This window comes from Chanodichthys erythropterus, chromosome 3, assembly GCF_024489055.1.
Source record: "Chanodichthys erythropterus isolate Z2021 chromosome 3, ASM2448905v1, whole genome shotgun sequence".
NCBI classification, from domain to species: Eukaryota; Metazoa; Chordata; class Actinopteri; order Cypriniformes; family Xenocyprididae; genus Chanodichthys; species Chanodichthys erythropterus.
Genome location: NC_090223.1, coordinates 10,821,414 through 10,840,891, shown reverse-complemented (window position 1 = coordinate 10,840,891; position 19,478 = coordinate 10,821,414). Strand labels below are relative to the sequence as shown.

The 19,478-nt window shown below is 38.5% G+C and overlaps 1 protein-coding gene and 1 pseudogene across 3 annotated transcripts; both read right to left on the bottom strand.

The window, feature by feature from the left end:
• Nucleotides 1-676: 676 nt before the first annotated feature.
• Nucleotides 677-19,418, bottom strand: LOC137017060 (zinc finger protein 235-like). Of its 3 annotated transcripts, none has more exons than XM_067380985.1 (4): nt 19,315-19,418; nt 10,517-10,681; nt 4,006-5,164; nt 677-3,899 (listed from the first exon to the last, which is right to left on the bottom strand). In XM_067380985.1, exons 2-4 carry the CDS (start codon nt 10,572-10,574, stop codon nt 3,872-3,874), a joined length of 1,245 nt encoding a protein of 414 aa, XP_067237086.1. In that variant the 5' UTR covers nt 10,575-10,681; nt 19,315-19,418; the 3' UTR covers nt 677-3,871. The 3 variants fall into 3 exon arrangements, with proteins under 3 accessions (XP_067237086.1, XP_067237085.1, XP_067237087.1); XM_067380984.1 differs by having other exon boundaries at nt 10,517-10,686; nt 19,315-19,395; XM_067380986.1 differs by lacking the exon at nt 19,315-19,418 and having other exon boundaries at nt 10,628-10,688.
• LOC137018212 (5S ribosomal RNA) lies at nt 16,503-16,619 on the bottom strand (annotated as a pseudogene).
• Nucleotides 19,419-19,478: the final 60 nt, after the last annotated feature.

Here is a 19,478-nt window from a genome sequence, read left to right as displayed (position 1 = left end):
TTTTCAGTGTAAAATGGGCAGAATTTGAAATATGAAACTTTGTTTCATGTCAAAAACAACAAACCACAATTCGTATTGTGATTTATTGGATGGTTACGTATCCTCTCGATTTTTAAGTGGGTATACGGAAATCCTTGAACATTCCTAGTGTGTATACGGCGTATACCTGCGTATCACGTAGACTACACCACTGATTTAAAGGTGCCCTAGAACCCTTTTTCACAAGATGTAATATAAGTCTAAGGTGTCGCCAGAATGTGTTTGTGAAGTTTCAGCTCAAAATACCCCATATATCTTTTATTATTCAATTTAACTGCCTATTTTGGGGCATAATTAAATATGCGTTGTTTCAGCACGTGTCCCCTTTAAATCTTCGCACTCCCCGCCCCTGAGCTCACAACTCTATAATACATTGCGTAAACAAAGTTCACACAGCTAATATAACCCTCAAAATGGATCTTTAAAAAGTGTTCGTCATGCAGCATATCATATCATGTAAGTATAGTATTTATTTGGATGTTTACATTTGATTCTGAATGAGTTTGATAGTAGCCTATGTGTGGCTAATGGGGCTAAAGCTAACATTGCACATTGTTGGAGAGATTTATAATGAATGAAGTTGTGTTTATGAATTATACAGACTGCAAGTGTTTAATAATGAAAATAGCGACGGCTCTCTTGTCTCTGTGAATACAGTAAGAAATTATGGTAACTTTAACCACACTTAACAGTACATTAGCAACATGCAAACGAAACATTTAGAAAGACATTTTACAAATATTACTAAAAATATCATCATATCATAAATCATGTCAGTCATCTGCCATTTTTTGCTATTGTCCTTGCTTGCTGACTTGCTTTCTGTTGATTCGGCTATGCAGCTCCAGACGTTAATACTGGCTTGTCTAATGCCTTGAACATAGGCTGGCATATGCAAAAGTTGGGGGCGTACATATTAATGATCCCGACTGTTGCGTCACAATCGGTGTTATGTTGAGATTCGCCTGTTCTTCAGAGGTCTTTTGCATGAAACAAATTTACATAAGAAAGAGAAAACAATGGTGTTTGAGACTCACTGTATGTCATTTCCATGTACTGAACTCTAATTATTTAACTATACAGAGGTAAATTCAATTTTTAATTCTAGGGCACCTTTAACTATTATGTAGAATTCACTGTTGTCAACACTGTTTACAATACATGAATGCAAACATAAAACAAAATTTGTTTTATAAATCAAAAATCTTAAGTTGTAATTTATTGTAATTTTAATTTCAAACAGAATTATTACAGAACTTATTTGAATCTTGATGTCTGTACATTTGTTGCAGAGCTTTTGTGGTGGAGCAGGACCTGGTGGCATTTGTGAAAAGAAAGGGAAAACCTGAAACAAAAATATAATGTAAGTATCATTTTGTTACTTTTAATACAGAAATCAAATGACATTGCTCTGTTAAAATGACTGCATTTGAATTAAGTTTGTGCATTTTTGAAGAGACTAAAGCAGTGAGGATGGAGAGACACAGCAGATCCTGGAAATGGTGTAGAGCCATGGATGAGACCCTCCATCACTCCTGCTCTTACTGCCTCATCTGGCCCAGATGTTGCTTTAGTCTCTTCATCTTCAGTGAGTCCAGAGCCAACAAGTTTGTTCTGTTGGTTTCTGTTTATCCATTAATGCATTGCTTGACTGTAAATGAAGATGTATTCACATCAGCTGTATTTGTCTAGTGCGTTTATCATTATTATTGTGTTTAAGAGCTAGGCTTGTTGCGATAGTCGGTGTTAATTAAAGTGAAAGTAAATTGAGACGTGTGCACGTCTGCACGACCGCATTTTCGGCCACCCGAAATCCCCAACACGCAACCCCAGTGACATCGGGATTACCGTTTTTTTTACACGTCGATTAACCGGTGGAAAAAATCTGTCACCGCAACATCCCTAGTAAGAGCTTGGGTGGGCTAGCAAGTCAAGTCACCTTTATTTATATAGCGCTTTTTACAATGCAGATTGTGTCAAAGCAGCTTTACATTGATAACTGGTACATAATTTTTGCTGCACAGCAGCTCTTCAAGAATAGTGTCAATGCAGGCAGATCAAAGCACTGTTTAATAAATGTCAAGAATACTGTTGAATATCGAATGTCAAGTCAAATGTCAAGTGTCCCCAACTAAGCAAGCCAAAGGCGACAGTGGCAAGGAACCCAAACTCCAACAGGTGGCAAACAAGTGGCAAATAGGTGTTAAAATGGAGAAAAAAACCTTGGGAGAAACCAGGCTTAGTCGTGGGGCCAGTTCTCCTCTGGCGAACAGTGCTTTGTTACGAATCAGGTTGCTATCATAAGTCTGATAGGATCACAACAATCAAAGCAATTCACTCTCGGGTGATCTTAATTTTTTTAAGTAGTGATACTTACATTTTTTAGAATATAAAATTAACAGTCAACATTTGAAAATAAATAGCCTATTTAGTCTTTAACTATTAAGTATTTGGTGCTGTGATGAACAACATTGAGATTAGAAAAAAAGGTCTGTTTGAAGCATTTAAAAAACTTCACTAGCAGTTTCTTTGTTTGCAAGGTTTCCAGGGTAACCGCTGCATTTCTACTGTTCCATCAGCGCCCTCTGCCGTCAGAGAGTGTTTCTCCTACCATCGCTATGCTGATGACACACAACTCTTCCTTTCATTCCAACCAGAGGATCCCACAGTAGCTGCACAAATCTCAAACTGTCTAGCGGACATCTCGGCATGGATGAAAGAACATCATCTACAGCTCAACCTGGCTAGGACGGAGTTTCTCATCTTGCCTGCCAATCTGACTCCAAATCAAGATTTCAGCATCCAGCTAGGCACATCCTCATTTACCCCATCAAATTCCCCATCAAATGCAGCTGGATCAGAGAGTCGGCCACATTCATTTACATGGTATACTGATACACGACCTAGGAAGCTAGGGAGCTGTTTGAGATGCAGGGATAGTTTGTAGGAGTTTTCCTCGTCTACTTACGTTCTCTTCGTCGTCTTGTGTGCTCGGTAAGACCGTTCTGTGCTTGAGCGCCACCAAGTCGTGTTTTACTGTAACTTCAGTAGCTCCAGGCACGTGAACAAAAGCGCCAATCTCATTGGTCGGCCAGTTTTTAACGCGGCGCGTCAAGCCAAAAAAACGAACCCGAGGCGTTTTTTAAAAAAATAAAACGCTTTTACGTCTCGCATTTTTTGCGTCGGTGTGTACACTCACATTGGCGCCCGTTGTTTAGTCATGAGGCGTTAAACGTCGGCGAATATCGTCCCGGTGTGAACAGGCCTTTATTCTATACCTATTCTATCACTTCCACTAATCCCTACTCTGAGCATTGCCTAAAACTTGTATTGTGAGCACTTCTTGTGTCTATTTGCCTCGTCATGATGACTTGCTTGTTGTAATCCTCACACGAAGTTCGCTTTGGATAAAACCGTCTGCCAAATGAAAAAATTTAAAATGTAAATGTAGAGAGTGAACGTGCACTTTCATTCAGCGCCTCTCCTTCACTCGTTCCACCATGTGTTTCTTGTTGGGCTTGTTTATATCTGAGTGCGCGTCCCTTTAACACAGAATACAGTGGTGTTGTGCATTTTATACGGTTGATGGGGAAAGTATTCTTAAAGGCATGTTAAATTTTTGTATAAAAAATTGGTAATAAATTATTATTTACGGTATTTTGAAGTGCACACGATAACAATATTGTGCATATTCATTATCGTGATATATTGTATTACCGAATATTGGCATGTCTAATCGGCATCTTATTCAGCATGAATGAATGAGGAATAAAGAATAAGCACCAACATCTTTGTTCTTCAGTATCGTGATGTTTCATCTGCAGGCTCTGGATCACTGGATCTCTCCTTCCAGATGATTTCTGGTGGTTCAGCATAAAAACAAATAAGTTACATTCCAACAGACATGATATGAGATCAACCTGTCCTGTGGAGGTGGAGAGGAGAGATCTGACTGTGACTACTTACTGTGATGTCAGACTGCAGTCATGTGGTTTCTCCACTGCATGGATCTTCATGTGTAGCATCAGGTGACTTTTAATAGTGAAACTCTTTCCACACTGATCACACGTGTGTGGCTTCTCTTCACCGTGGAACCTCTCATGTTTTTTCAGATTTGCTAACTGACTGAATCTCTTGTCACAGTGTGAACACTTGTAAGGTTTTTCTCCAGTATGGATCCTCTCATGCGTTTTCAGATGTGTTGAACGACTGAATCTCTTGTTGCAATATGAACACTTGTGAGGTTTTTCTCCAGTGTGGATCCTTTCATGTTTTTTCAGATATGATGACTGATTGAATCTCTTGTCACAGTGTGAACACTTGTAAGGTTTTTCTCCAGTGTGAATTTTCTGGTGCTGTTTTAAAACACTCACAAAAGAAAAAGTCTTCCCACACTCAAAGCACACATGATCTCTTACTTCAGTGTGAATTTTCTGATGTGCACGTAAATTGTGAAGCACTGAAAAACTCTTTCCACATACAAAACATGAATGTGGCTTCTCCTTTTTATGAACTCTAAGGTGTTTCTTTAGGGAGGACGCCACAATAAATGTTTTTCCGCATTGATCGCATGTGAACGGCTTCTCTTCAGTGTGGATCCTCATGTGATCTTTAAGGTGTTCTGATCGGGTGAAACTCTTCCCACATTGATCACATGTGAACGGCTTCTCTCCAGTGTGGGCTCTCGTGTGGTTTTGAAGCTGTGATGATTGTTTGAAGCTCTTCCCACACAGATCACATGTGAATGGCTTCTCTCCAGTATGAACTCTAATGTGAACCTCAAGATGATGTTTTTTTTTGAAGCCCTTTCCACACTGATCACATGTGAACGGCTTCTCTCCGGTGTGGCTCTTCATGTGGTATTTAAGGCTTGCTGACAGCGTGAAGCTCTTCCCACATTGATCACATGTGTACGGCTTCTCTCCGGTGTGAACTCTGATGTGAATCTCAAGACTACGATTGTTTGTGAAACTCTTTCCACACTGAGTGCAGGTGAAAGATTTATTTTTCTTTAGAAATGTCTTTTCAGTCATTGAGTCCATCAAATATTTTTCTCCAGGTTTGACATGATGTTTCTCCTCCACTTCACTCAGTTCTTCACTCTCCTCCTTCACTTCCATCAGCTCTAAAATGACAAAAAAAAAAAGAATTGCATTGCATCAAGTTGTATCGGCACAATTTTTTGGAAAATAAAATTAACCCACTGTTTCTTTATAGGCTCAGATGAACGAACTAAAAATAGACTCTGGTGTTTATCTGTATATCCAAACACTGAACAACTGCCATGTTTCTCTTGTTTGCAAGCCATGTCTCTCGAGGAAAAAAAAATCTTGGACTCGCCTCGCGCTGTAGTATCTCATTTTCTCATGGGCGGGTAAAGCAGAGAAGGGGGAGGTAACCTTTCCCCATATGACGACATATAGACCCTTTTACAGCCCACGTGATCAAATAGTTGCGCGCGCATTTTGGCAACGTAAGTGGTGTTGTTCCCCAGTGGTTATAACATGTTAGCAACTCTGAAAGTTTATCAAAATGGTTTCCCAGGATCAAAATGTCTGGTTGTTGTGTTTACGGTTGCACTAATCGATATTCTACCAATGGGCTTAAGTTTTATAGGATTCCGACAGAAGAAACGGCAGTGCCTGTGGCTGCAGGTGATTAAACGTGTTGATTGGAGCAACGACATGATAAAAAATGCTCACGTCTGCAGCGCCCATTGTATATCAGGTAAGTTTATCTATGTAATCTTGAGTTTAATGGAAAGCATGGTTTACATTATTGATTGTCTGTACAGTGTAGTTTATCAATGCAGCTAGTTTCATAAGCTGGCATTGGATTTGGCTAGTAAACAAACAGTGTGTGTGTGTTATTTGCAGATGAGGCATCATTGGACTCTAGTAATCCTCGTTTACATTAGTGATTGTCTGTACAACGTAGAATAATAATCAAATGCAGCTAAATCTACATTTTCCTACACCACTGTTAAGTGCAACATTGGACAATTGTTTTTTCTCACAGGACTGACCTCCGTGCTCTTTGAGTGGCTGGTTACAAAAATAACAGGCAGCTTTGAAAGAAATATCCAAAAACTTACACTAGAAGACCACTTGTTGGTTATATCGATGAAATTAAGACTGGGCCTATGTAATACTGACTTGGCATATAGATTTAAGGTATCAAACCACAATTTCAAATACTTTGCGGAGCTGGGTCCCTGGTATGGCCTTGGTCCTTAAGCCACTCATTAAATGGCCAAGTAAGGGCGCAATACTTAAAAATATGCCAAAAACATTCAAGCAGAACTTTAAAAACTGCCGGTGCATATAACACCATCAAATATTTATTCGGGCTTTACTCCAGCTGGTGCAATTTCATTTATATCTCCTGGGTGGGGTGGACAGGTTTCAGACAAGCAGATCACTAAAGAGTCAGGTTTCTTAGAACTTTTGGAGCCTAGGGATGAGATTTTAGCCAACCGAGGATTTCTCATCAGAGACGAGCTTGCAGCTTATGGTGCAACCCTTCGTGTATCCCTCATTTCACAAAAGGAAAAAAGCAGCTTTCTGCACAGGAAGTTGACACATCAAGACAGCTTTCTCATGTGAGAATCCATGTGGAGTGAGTTATTGGTCGGTGGACAAAACTTTAAAGTTTTGCAAACAGTTATTCCAGTGTCGCAGGTTAACATGCTAGACAATGTTGTGACTGTATGTGGTGCCCTCACAAACCTCTGTAAGAGTGTTGTTTCCAAATGAGTAACATTACCATATATTAGTTATTATTATTATTTACATTTGTAAAACATATTTACTATACTTGAAACTTAATGCATTATAATAAACCTCCCAACACTGGCTGCCACTGGTGTGTATAATGTACTTCCCCCAAGATTATCTCAACAATTCACAGTGCTTATCAATTTTATTTGTAATGATTTTATTCATAGTTTAATTGCAAAATAACCATTTGAGAAATGTATGCAAGCAATATAGTTGCTATTAAAGTACTATAGCATTACAAAATAAAACTTTAAACAAAGGTGCATCGACACATAGCAATCAATACCAACAACATAAAATGTAAGGAAAAGGATAAATGTAGGAAAGAATGAAGGAAAAGAATGAATGTAGGAAAAAAATAAGGAAAACAATAAATGTAGGTTTGGGTAATATGGACCAGATTCATAACACAATACAATACATATTCCAGTCCTAAATTTAATCATTCAAACATCAACTCTCAGACATTCCCGACATAACCATGTTGCTGGCTTCCTTTTTATGTGTGCACAGGTGTAGTGAACGTGGTTGCTGCATTTGATACAGATGATCAGTTTTCCAAAATCTGGCCTTTCACAGTATTTGCAGGCTCTCTGTGATACCAAGACAGGGTCATGTCTTCTTGTCAGTAGTTCAGGCAACACACTCGAGATAAAGAAGTCTTGTGCTTTTGGCAAAGCCTCCTTCAAAAGCTCTTCATTTCTTAGGATACGTTGCACAATGAACTCCTTCTTGGACCACAACACAAAGTCACAATATTTAACATCACGCACAAACGTGAAGTTGACATTGATAGTAGTATGTGTGTGAATGTTTCAATGCAAATTACTTGTCCAGACAAAACTGCTCATCCTTTGTACATCCTTGAAGGCTATCGCTGTATTTGTAGGGACACTTTATCTCTACCACCCCTTTGCCACAGCAGGTACATCTTGCTATCCCATCTGGTGATGATCCAAGGTGTGGCTCAGAAGGTTTCTCTACTAAGCCACATGAGCTGACGCTGAAATCTGGATGGCTTTGGGACATATATAGTGTAGGCTTGTCTTGCCGTTTCCACCATGTTCTTACCCTAAAGCACAGATGGGACATTTAACTCTGTTCTTTTATACTGCATTATATCATTTAGGTATGTTTTGCTGATCTTGTCAGTTGTGGTCGATTGGTGTAATTCAGTGCTTGTGATTCTACCAGCCCTATAGGTGTACCAGTCCTTTGACTTTGACTGTTGCCGTGTCACAAATTCCAGTTTCTCACATTGATGAGGTTGTAGTGTAGTTTTAAGTCTGTGAAATGTATCCTCACATTTCACCTGCATTTCCTGTGGTGAGAGTTCCCTGAGTGTTACATCAAATAAAGCAGTCAAAGGCTAAGGTAAGTCAGGATGCTCCTCTGAATCAGTGTCAGATGATGCGGTGTCTGTGTCACTATTTTCCAGGCTTGTCAAGCACTGCAGCACAGGGGTCCACAACCTGCAGTTCCCTGATGTTATCATCTTTCAACACTGATAACAGAGCAACAAAAAGACACAGTTACTGTGCTGCATAATGTTCACATCAGAGCTGTAAACACACAGGTATACAATATACAACAAACAAATGTAATTTCTAAAATAAGTAACCTGAAGACAAACGCAGACCTATTCAAACTAACATAACAAATTATACTGATAATAATTAAACTGTGTCTGTAGGCATTTTCATCTCTACATCTGTACCTTTCTCATGCTACATTATGGTGTCAAAACACTATGGCAATAGAAAGCTTATCTGGGCTGTCAACTATTACATGCCCCTGGGTGTGATACTGTTTTTCCTAGCAAATGTTAAAGCTGCTGGAAGCTGCCTGTCTAGCCTCTTTGGTTTGTGGAAGCTGATTTCCCTCAATGGAGCTGGTCTGACTTCTTTCCTGCTGATGTCTTTCCACATGCACACTCCAGATGTAACTGCTGCTTTCTCAGTCCTTCCCATCCTAACATAGAGCTCAACTTTGAATAATATTGCAGCTGCATGATCCAAGCTTGAATTTTCACTAAAACATAATAAACTTACTGGCTGATTAATAATGTTATGACCAGGGCTTGAAAGTAACATTTGCTTTCAGCCAAATTTCGTCTTGGACTATGAAGTAGGTAAACATCTGACTTACTACGCGTGTATATGACCTAAGCCTAAACAGGTTTTGATTGTAACTGAATGATACTGGCTGACTGCTGACATTTTGAACACTGTTGGGCACTGTGTATTTCATGAAAACTGTAGTTTCAAACCCTGGTTGTGAGAACATAAGAATATGTAAAGGGGATAAAGTTAATAGCCTAAGTTAAACCTGAAAGGACAGTAACACTGAATCATAATTCATCTTTGTATGTCAACTACGTATATAACAGAGCTCTGACCTGTGTAAGCTACAAGCCCACAACACCAAATAATACCCTACTTACCCCGCCATACAGGTGCAGGTCGCTGTGAGGACGTAGTTCTCTCGTTGGTTGATTATAACCCAAGCCTCATACATCGTTGTCTTGTGTCCTTGTCTTTGACTAGGTTGAATTTCTGATTTCAATTAGGGCTGGGCGATATATCGCATGCGATTGTCACGCGCATTTCATCAGTAAAGCCGGTTCCTTGATTAACGCAAAATCGCCATCACCTGTTTTCAGATGGAGCGCCATTTAATAGAATCGTAGATCACTGAGAAGCAACGCAATATCACGTTCATTATCGAAGGCGATTCATCTGCGATATGAACGCGATATTGCTTCTCAGTCATCTACGGTTCTGTCTATTAAATGGCGCTCCATCTGAAAAAAGATGATGGCGTTTTCACGGTAATCAGGGAACCGGCTTTACTGACGAAATGCGCATGCGATATATCGCCCAGCCCTAATTTCAACACACAAAACTCTGAGTCTATGTCATGGTATTTGACGTTCTGTACATGACCACAGACAACGTATTCATAAGCATCCAGTGTATATGCTCGTAATTTCTCTCTGGTGTACACGCTAGGTTTCTCAACTAAATACGTATATATATATATATATATATATATATATATATATATATATATATATATATATATATATATCTGGCCACTGTATATTTGGCCATCTGCTAACGTCTTCTATCCACTCCACTATAGTACACGGATCTGGTAGCCAGATACCATTTGATAAAGTCAACTTTTTAAAATAACTTTCTCTGTCTGTTGCTTAATCCGCTCGCGTAGCTTGACACGCTGCTGATTCTCGCCATAGTTCCGTTGCCAAAATGCGCGTACATACGTTGCTACGTCATCATTGGTTACGAACAGTAACAGGGTCTATAGGGAAGATTCCAGATTGGGCCTTCTGAGCTTTCATTTTCTCAAAGGCGAAGCAGGATACCCAGGGCTCGGTTTACACCCATCGCCTTTTCTAGCCACTGGGGGACCATATGCAGGCTAGGGGTTAACTCATATTAATATTAAAAAACTCAAAGTGAAATGTTCATGCCATGGGACCTTTAAAAAGTTTTTAAAGTTATGAAAAAACATTAAAATGTCATTTTGATAATCAAAGATTAGTTTTAAGGAATACAATTATTGATTACAGGGGGCTTTAAGATTTTTCATATCTAAATGTGCAGAAGTGTTTTTGAATCTTTCTAACATGAATGTTGTTCAGCATCATGAATGAATGAAGAATAAACACCAACCTCTTTGTTCTTCAGTATCTTCAGTGTGTTTCATTCGGCAGGGTTCTAGATCACTCATGTTCTCACTTTGAAAAAATATTCCAACATATGGAGAACTTGAGTTTCACTAACCATGTGACTGCTGTGGGAGGAGCTTCACTGACGCATACACTTAAATGGGAGGAGCTAATCTGCCAAAATAAAACATATCAGTTACTGAATTTAAGCATTTCTGTCTATTGTAACTACTGCTAATTCACAACTTATTTTATTGCTAACCAGAACATTGTCCTGCTTCTTCATTAAAATATATAAAATATATAAAAATGCTGCACATTTTTTAAAGTCAAATTTAAAGGGCATATTGCAGGTTAGAGCTTTAGTGATTCAATGTGTAGAAAAATAATGTATGAAATAGATTTTCTTGAAAAAACAAGCATTAATACGCTAAATAGGCTTCTGGAGTCGTTTTTTGTGAGAGAATTTTACTTCCGCATCTGAAAAATGCCAAATCGGACGTGACGTCACTGAAGGGAACGCGATCAATATAAACTATAGGAAAACAATGGATCGCAATGACAGTTCGGACGCTGAGGAAATTGTAAATGCTTATTTATACTTGTATAACTAATCACAGCCATACAATTAGCCTGCTATGTGGTCAAGAGAGCAGGGACAGGCCAGAATTAGACAGAATAACTGTCAAAAGAGACAAATTGAGCTGTTGTGTGAGGATAAGCAGTGGAGAACAGGGCAGCGACCGGTGTTAGCTTATAGATATAACGTTAACGACATGTGCTCAGATCACAATATTGTACAGATTATTATCATTAATCAGGCAACAGCAAAGCTATTGGTCTAACTGATTACTAATAACAAACGAATAAACTTGATCAAGCGTATGTCACACATGTTAACATCCGTCCACACTAACGTTACTTGATATAGCCGTTTCTCATCACAACTGATTTGGTAGTTGGCAAATGTAATAATCAAACACAAAACTTAAAATGTGCACCGTAAGTCTTCATCGAGCTGCATCTCTGATGGATCCGTGATCATGTCTCCCGCCGCCGGCCAAACATATAGTGTTACTGTATGTGTTTCATGTTATCCTTTATTCATTAATTCTGTGTTATGAGTTTATTGCGTGCCCATTCACTGATAGTGTGAGGATGTAGGCTATATGACGCCCAGTCCCGGCGCCATGGGCGGGCATTGGGGGGCCTGGCCCGCCCTGTGAGTCACTAGTGCCCTCCCTGGACGAATCAACTCCAAGTCCCACCAACCACCAGTCCTTGCTTTTTTTTTATCAATAGGCTACTATTATCAAAAGTTATCGTTTTGTATATACATAACTCCTGGATAAAAATAAAAATTTTGTTTGTTTGGTCTGATTTAAAAAAAAAAAAAAAAAAAATTAAACGGATTTGATTGGTTTGTCGATAGTGAGTGCGGAGGTTGTGTGCTAAGCATAGCGCTGCCGCTTAACGTAAGCTGTCATTTTTAAACAACTATGCTGGGATCTCGTGTGACAGTGACTGAGGATATACAGCGTTTCTTTGATCAAAGACCACCAAAGTTGGCAGGAGAGATCAGTGAGGTAATGCTAGGCGAAAGCCCGAGTGTTGCTGTGAGACTGACGCGCTTCTGCTGTGATCTTTGTTTGAACTATTTTCGCTGCTAAAACAGAACAAAAACAGTCAATATTGCGTCTAAAATGTAAGTAAATTCATATTACTTGTTTATAGAACTGCCATATGAATCAGTGTCACATTTTCAGTCGTGATGGTATTATTCGGCACTCTTGGTCGTGTAATGTTGCTTTACTGTATCATGTCATTAATATAAAAACTCCACATTTTGAATTTTTACTGCAGTATTCAGCCGCGGCTCGTCTGTATGGGCAGGTGGGGCAGAGCCCAACAAAATATTCATCCAAACATAGACCCCTATATACACTGAATTAATAATAAATTATAAACGTGTTCAGCATTCTGCAACAAATATTTTTCAGATTTTCTAGTCATAAAGTGAGGAGAATATATTAAAATGTAGCGCAAGGATTCGGCAGGCATGAATCATGATAAGCGGGGCATCCGGTCTCAGAGCCCTCCCAGCTCTACAGCGCCACACAAATTTCCAATGTAAATCTGTGGTGTAAAATGGAACTGCAGCACCCTCTCGTAGAGAGCAGATTTCTGGCTGCCCCGCTTATTTCCATGTGACGTTACCTCACGTAAACCTCGCTCGAGACCAAGACGACATCAGTCCGCTTCATATGTGTCTGTATCTGGTAAGTAACTAGATGGCATGTCTGTTCTTCCTATGTGGAGTAGCGTATTAAATGAATGAGAGTATAAACCTTAATTTAAACGTGCTTATGTGAATATATTTTATATATAATTTAGTAGTTCTGTTGTGTTTGTTTTATGTTTTTTTTTCTGAGAATAGACAATTCCTACATACCTTGTAACATCCTAAAACACCATTCGGACACAATAAATGCTACATTGAGGCAATTCAAATTTTATGCGTTTGTTTGTACTAAAGTCTGTCAAACATCATTAGAGCGCCACCCTCAGGCTGAATAACGCAAGGACATTCGAATTCTGCCAAAGTGTGTCTGATGTGTTCAGCGATTAGGATATAAAGCTTACAAAATGTTTATCATAAACTAGCGCTAAGACCCAGAATCTGCCCTACCTAAATTTATGGCCAGGAGATGCTACTGGCAGGATGTTGACTGAGTTTCTTTGTTTCTGCTGCGCTCATTTTTTTCTGCTGCGCACATTTGTTTCGATTTCTCCTCAAGAGGCAGCGCGAGCGCATCAACAGCGCAACATTTTGTTAGCGTCAGTACAATAGGCTACATCAGCCTATATATTATTATGCACTATCGATAATATGCTCTATCGATAATATAGATATTATTATGCACTAAGCCACTTAGACTAAATGAATGCAGAAGCATTATCGCGTTTTGGTGATTCCCTAGTCATTTTTTTGTTATTGGCGTTTAAATCAGGCCAGGTAATTAAAATTCTCTTTCACTAGTCCCTTTAAAAAAATCAACTTGTCCCGGGCAATGTCGAGCCCTGCGACGTGTGTTTAGTTCTTCCTCGTTTTTTTTTTTTTTTTTTTCCCCATTTAATTCATAATTAATGTTACTATGCAGTGAGTTTGATCTCATTTGTGCCCCCCTGAAAAAAATGTAATGCCCGTCCGTTTGTGTCTGGCGCCGGGTCTGATGACGCCGTGATTATGTAGTTGTGTGAACTTATGTAAATATAAGTTTACATACATGGCATGCATGAAATTGGAGTATTTACATTACCAGCACATAATTCAAAACTGTTTTGTGTAAGTGTGAGACTGTATGCATGTGTACATAATTTGTATTCATCAGTGTTGAAACTGATTCAAGTAAAAACGGTGAAGAAGCATAGCGTGTGTAAGTTTATTCATTATAATCATTTACAGAAGTATTACAATGTTGAACTCCATCATATCGCCAGGATGATAATCCTCCAGTCTAAAATGAACGCGTTTTTCGAAGCACATGCAGAAGTGAAGTCCCGTCTCCTCACCTGCACAAAACAAACCCCGGCACAGAAGATAGCAGCGTTTTTTACAGAGACCGTCACTTTATCTACTAAATTAATGCCCTTATGTCTCGCAGAACATTTTTAAACCCTGCAGTACCTTTTTATATGGTATTTTTGTACAAGGTTATATATTCATCTCGAAAAAAATGTTAAACCTGCAATATGCACTTTAAGGATTTTTAAGACCTGAAGAAATAAAAATTAATACTAGCATAGTAGCCTATACATTAGAGCTGTTACCAGTCAAATTAAATCATCATCAACAAAATCCTTCTTTGCAATACAGAGGTGACACAGAATGAGAAGTGGCATTAATATATTTACACAGCATTTACAATTTGTCTACATAAATTTATTCAATATTTAAATATGGACTTTTTTTTCTAATTTTAACTTTTTAATTAAAATGTACCTTAAATATGAGACTAAACTAAACTGCCAGTAGGTGGCAGCAAGTCACTGTCTTAATGAGTGAGTGAGTCATTCATTCAACTGATGTGTTCAAATGACTGATTAATTCAGGAACGAAGCACGGATTCATTCGTTCTAAACGAAAAATATTATAAATGAATAAACAATATTAACAATACTGTGTCTAAAATGAATGAATGAATGATGCATTTATATAGCGCTTTCATATGTACTACTGTACACCCAAAGCGCTTTACAATAATATCAGGGGTCTCTCCTCATCCACCACCAATGTGCAGCATCCACTTGGATGATGCGACGGCAGCCACAGTACAACGGCGCCAGTGCGCTCACCACACACCAGCTGTAGGTGGAGAGGAGAGAGAGTGAAAGAGCCAATTCAATGGATGGGGATTATTAGGAGGCCGTGATTGGTAAGGGCCTATGGAGGGAATTTGGCCGGGGTTACACCCCTACTCTTTACGAGAAGTGCCATGGGATTTTTAATGACCACAGAGAGTCAGGACTTCGGTTTAACGTCTCATCCGAAGGACGGTGCTTGTTACAGTACAGTGTCCCCGTCACTATACTGGGGCATTAGGACCCACACAGACCACAGGGTGAGCACTAGTGATCGACCGATGTATCGGTTTACCGATATTTTTCCCGATATTTAAGCATTTTTCCATAATCGGGTATCGGTTTTGTAATATCGGATTCGCCGATTTACGGCGCCATCTTGTGGCCGTTTTGAGACTTCCTCTGTCTGAGGAGATCAGTCAACAACAACTCAGTGCACAGGTAAAGTATATGTTCTAATTGGTTTGCTTTAATTAATCAACTTTATTTAACATAACAGACATGCACAAATGAGATCTGAGACATGAATTCCTGATATAGTTAATTTATGCAGCTTGTTTCTAAACAATTGAGACAAACTCATTGAGTCACGTAGTGTAATTCGTCATGTCCTGCCCCAATAAAGACGTAACTTTACATGACTTAAATAAAACAGACGTGAATGAGTGCATGTTGAAAATAAAAGCGCTGAATTTAATTCTCTATCTGTTGTATTTGCTCACCATTAGTCTAGAAGAAAAAGTTCGTTCATATTGCTTAGCAACTGACGGATGATCAGGAGGCTTAAGCACGGCCACTGAATGAAACTTTTGACAAGATTATCTTGTTTAAACACCCTAGATTATATTATCATTTACTACATAACAATTATTTCGCTAATACACATATAAATATAGCCTACCGCTTTGTGGAAATTAATTATTATCTCCATGCGCGATCGCGGTTGATTAAGTTATAGTCAGACAGCACTTTGTCAGTTGGCATTTCATGATTTAACGTTAGATTAAATTTAGATCATAAAATGCCAACTGACAAGTGCTGTTTAACTTTATTAGATTATATAATCATTTGATTTACTACATAACCATTATTTAGTTAATACAAATCTAAATAAATGCAGCTCTGTGGAAATTATTTAGTATCTCCACACGCGATCGCGGTTGAGTAGCCCAATTTATAGTTTTGTGTAAATGCATAGATAAGTTACAGCACTTTGTCAGAAAGCATTTCATGATCTAGACCGACAAAACATAATAATTAATAACACTAGTTGGAAAATGCAATGATGTATGCTTTTTTTTGTTTGTTACTTTCCTGACAATGTATTCCAGCTAATATTACATTTACATTTAACATTATATTTACATTACTTTACTGAATACATATTATTCAGTAAAGTTTTTTTTTTTTTGTATGCAAGGAGGGAGTGATTGTTATAAATAAAATGGTTTGTTCAGCTCATTTGTGTTGTAATAATTGTCAAAAACAGAAGTATAACAGTAAATAAATATCGGTTCTGCATATCGGTTATCGGGTACATAAACATGCAAATAATCGGTATCGGTTATAAAAAAATCAATATCGGTCGATCACTAGTGAGCACCCCCTGCTGGCCTTACCAACACCTCTTCCAGCAGCTACCTGGTTTTCCCAGGAGGTCTCCCATCCAGGTACTAACCAGGCTCAGCCCTGCTTAGCTTCAGTGGGCAACCGGTCTTGGGCTACAGGGTGATATGGCTGCTGTTATGTAAATGTAACTCACATTGTTCATTTAACAGTAAGTTGAAGGAACATTGCATTTGTGCTGATTTGGGGGAAACGGCACTCTTGCTCATGTGATATTGTAATACAACTACATCTTATCATATGACAAAAGCTCGTCAGGGCAAAAAATGCCTGTTTATCTTGAATTTTGAGGGCAAATAACTGCATGCATAGCTACATCACACAGAATAAGACGAGGAAAGAAAACATGGTAGGCTACTTATTAAAAGAATCACATTTTATTTAAATATATGAACACAGAAAATCACTGTTAACAGGTTAATATAATATTTCCCATTCCATGACTAGTAAAATAATCGCAACTTACTCTCTGTAAAATGGCGTAATTTGCAGGGTGATGGACACTGCTTTTAAAAAGGTCCGGTTCTTCATTTTATTAGTACCGGTACTTTGAGTGCCAGCTGTATTTCCTAATGTGCGACAGCAGGAGGCAGTGTGCGTGCAGCGCGCTGCTTCTAAAGCACATTATTGAGTGCGTATTTATTCCTCTCAACTGCGCAACGGCTTTTATGGTGACGAAACAAGAGGTATGTTTGCAAATATAGGTGCTCTTGCAGACTGTGCACAAATTGTTGAGAAAGCAGATGCACAAAGCAAAATATGGCCATGCAAGCCCACGGACACCACAAAGCCCGTCTGCAAAAGATGTTACAAAATAACGCAAGCGAAGGGAGCAAACGCATCCAACTTGGCAAAGCACCTTGCCGACAAACATCCCGATTTGTACAAAGAGCGACAGGTTAGTGAATGTGATACCACATACCAGCATTATGTTTATGCTCTCAAACATTAAATGAGTGTTATTTATTTATTTTACTCGTGCAAGCAGACCTGCGCAAAGAGGTGTATTATTGAGTGTTTAATAAGTGATTTTTGGTTGCAAAAATAAAATGAATTTAAAAATACATAAATATGTGAAGGTATATAGGCTACAGTTATTTTAAACCAATTTATGCTTGAATAACATTGCTCTAATTATTTGCAGTAATCTAATATTTACAATAATCTTACTGTCAAAAACACCTACATGTATAATAAAACGGGAAAAAAAGCATAACAGCAAATAATTTACAATTACAATTATAATTTACAAAACGGACAGAATTGTGGGTTCCGTTGCGTTGCTTCACTCGCGTTGAATGCAGCAGAAGTTGAAGATTTCTCAACTTTTCAAGCGCCAACGCAAGCGTCAGCCAATCAGAACGCTTTATGCAAACACCCTGGAGCAGTCGCTAGCCAATTGCATTTTTACAACACCAGAAAGTAATGTGATTGGCTGTTATCACTATTACTTGAACACAAGCTTCAGACGTCAAGTGTCCCATGGTACCCTAGTATGTTAGTTCTGCCTACATCAATTACCTTTCCAATGTGATTGTGTAATGCACAACATGGAGCTAGTGCAAACTTCGGTAAAGTTGGTTTTATATTCGCACATTTGGACATCCGGATTCAATAGCCTTGTTAATCGCACTACATTGGACATTCATTGGACATTCGCAAGTAAACATGCCATTAAAACTATACTTGCCTATTTTGATCAACTGTGAAAAATTGTTGGTTGTCAACTGTTGGTTGTCAATATCATATCGCTGCTTAAAATTTGCAAACATTAATTTATTGCACATTTATTGGAAAGTCTTAATTTATCAGAAGTTCGAATGTGCGAATATAAAACCAACTTTACCGAAGTCTAGTGCAAGACGATAATTTGTTGTTAAAAAGTTTGTTTTGTTTGTTTGTTTTTTTTAATTATTCCTCGTCTGGGATCATGTAGAGCCCTTTGAAGCTTCTCTGAAACTGACATTTGGACCTTCAACCCAGTGAACCCCCGCTGAAGCCCACTATATGGAGAAAATCCTGGAATGCTTTCCTCAAAATTCTTAATTTCTTTTCAACTTAAGAAAGACATGCACAATTTGGATGACATCTTTAAGACTTGCTGCCACCTACTGGCGGTTTTAGTTTCCCCCTATTTTTCACAACATTTCATATATCTATTTTCTATATTAAAATTTTATATTTAAAACATTAATCTCATAATTTTATGTCATTATATTTGCAGTGTGAATGCATTAATACCACATCTAAATGTCATTTAAAGGAGGGTCTGTGATAATGTGCAGTGTTGAGATAAAGTTTTTTTTCACTGAACTGATTTAATTTGGTAACAATAGCCAGTTAACTAATTCTCTTTTCATTTACGACCATACGAAACTTTTGGTACTACAGAAACAAACAATGATCATAAAACTAAACTCTTCAAAAAGTTTGTAATCTGCCAAAGATAAATTATGATAAAGAAAAAATGAAAAACTTGAAATCGATTCCCAACGATCCCCCTCACAGATCTCAAACTTTAGCTTTTGAATCGACTTTCAGGAAAAGTACTCAACCCAAGCATTAAAACAATCACACAAACAAGCACACACAATCGCTCTGGTCTGAATTAATTCAATATTTTCCTCACATGATCGCTGCTGCTGTACTAAATGTTTATTTCAATAGGGAGACGTCAGAAAAGACGCACAAGTAGCGCTGTGCTCGATAAAAACAATACAGAAACGAGCCTGTAAAATGTCGCTTAAACAAACTGTATAAAGAGTGTTTGATGGTTGTGTAAATGTGCAAAATGCCGTCAACTGCTCAACTCACCTCAGAAGACTCGACGCTGACTGACTGAATAAGGGAAGGCGCGAGTGGTGACGTCATCGGACGCGCCAACGCACGCGCGTACGGGACACCCCCGCGCAGCCAAGTCGCAGATTCGCCAATTTACTAGCCTTCGATTATTCTTCTTCTTATTATTATTTAGAAAT

Bases quoted from the DNA above. Each gene is read 5' to 3' on its own strand.
- LOC137017060 (XM_067380985.1), bottom strand. From the start codon at position 10,574: ATGAGTGATCTAGAACCCTGCCGAATGAAACACACTGAAGATACTGAA. The intron at 5,165-10,516 runs GTTGGTGTTTAT...TTGTCATTTTAG, and splicing joins AGATACTGAAGAACAAAGAG to AGCTGATGGAAGTGAAGGAG. The intron at 3,900-4,005 runs GTAAGTAGTCAC...CTGAACCACCAG, and splicing joins GACTGCAGTCTGACATCACA to AAATCATCTGGAAGGAGAGA.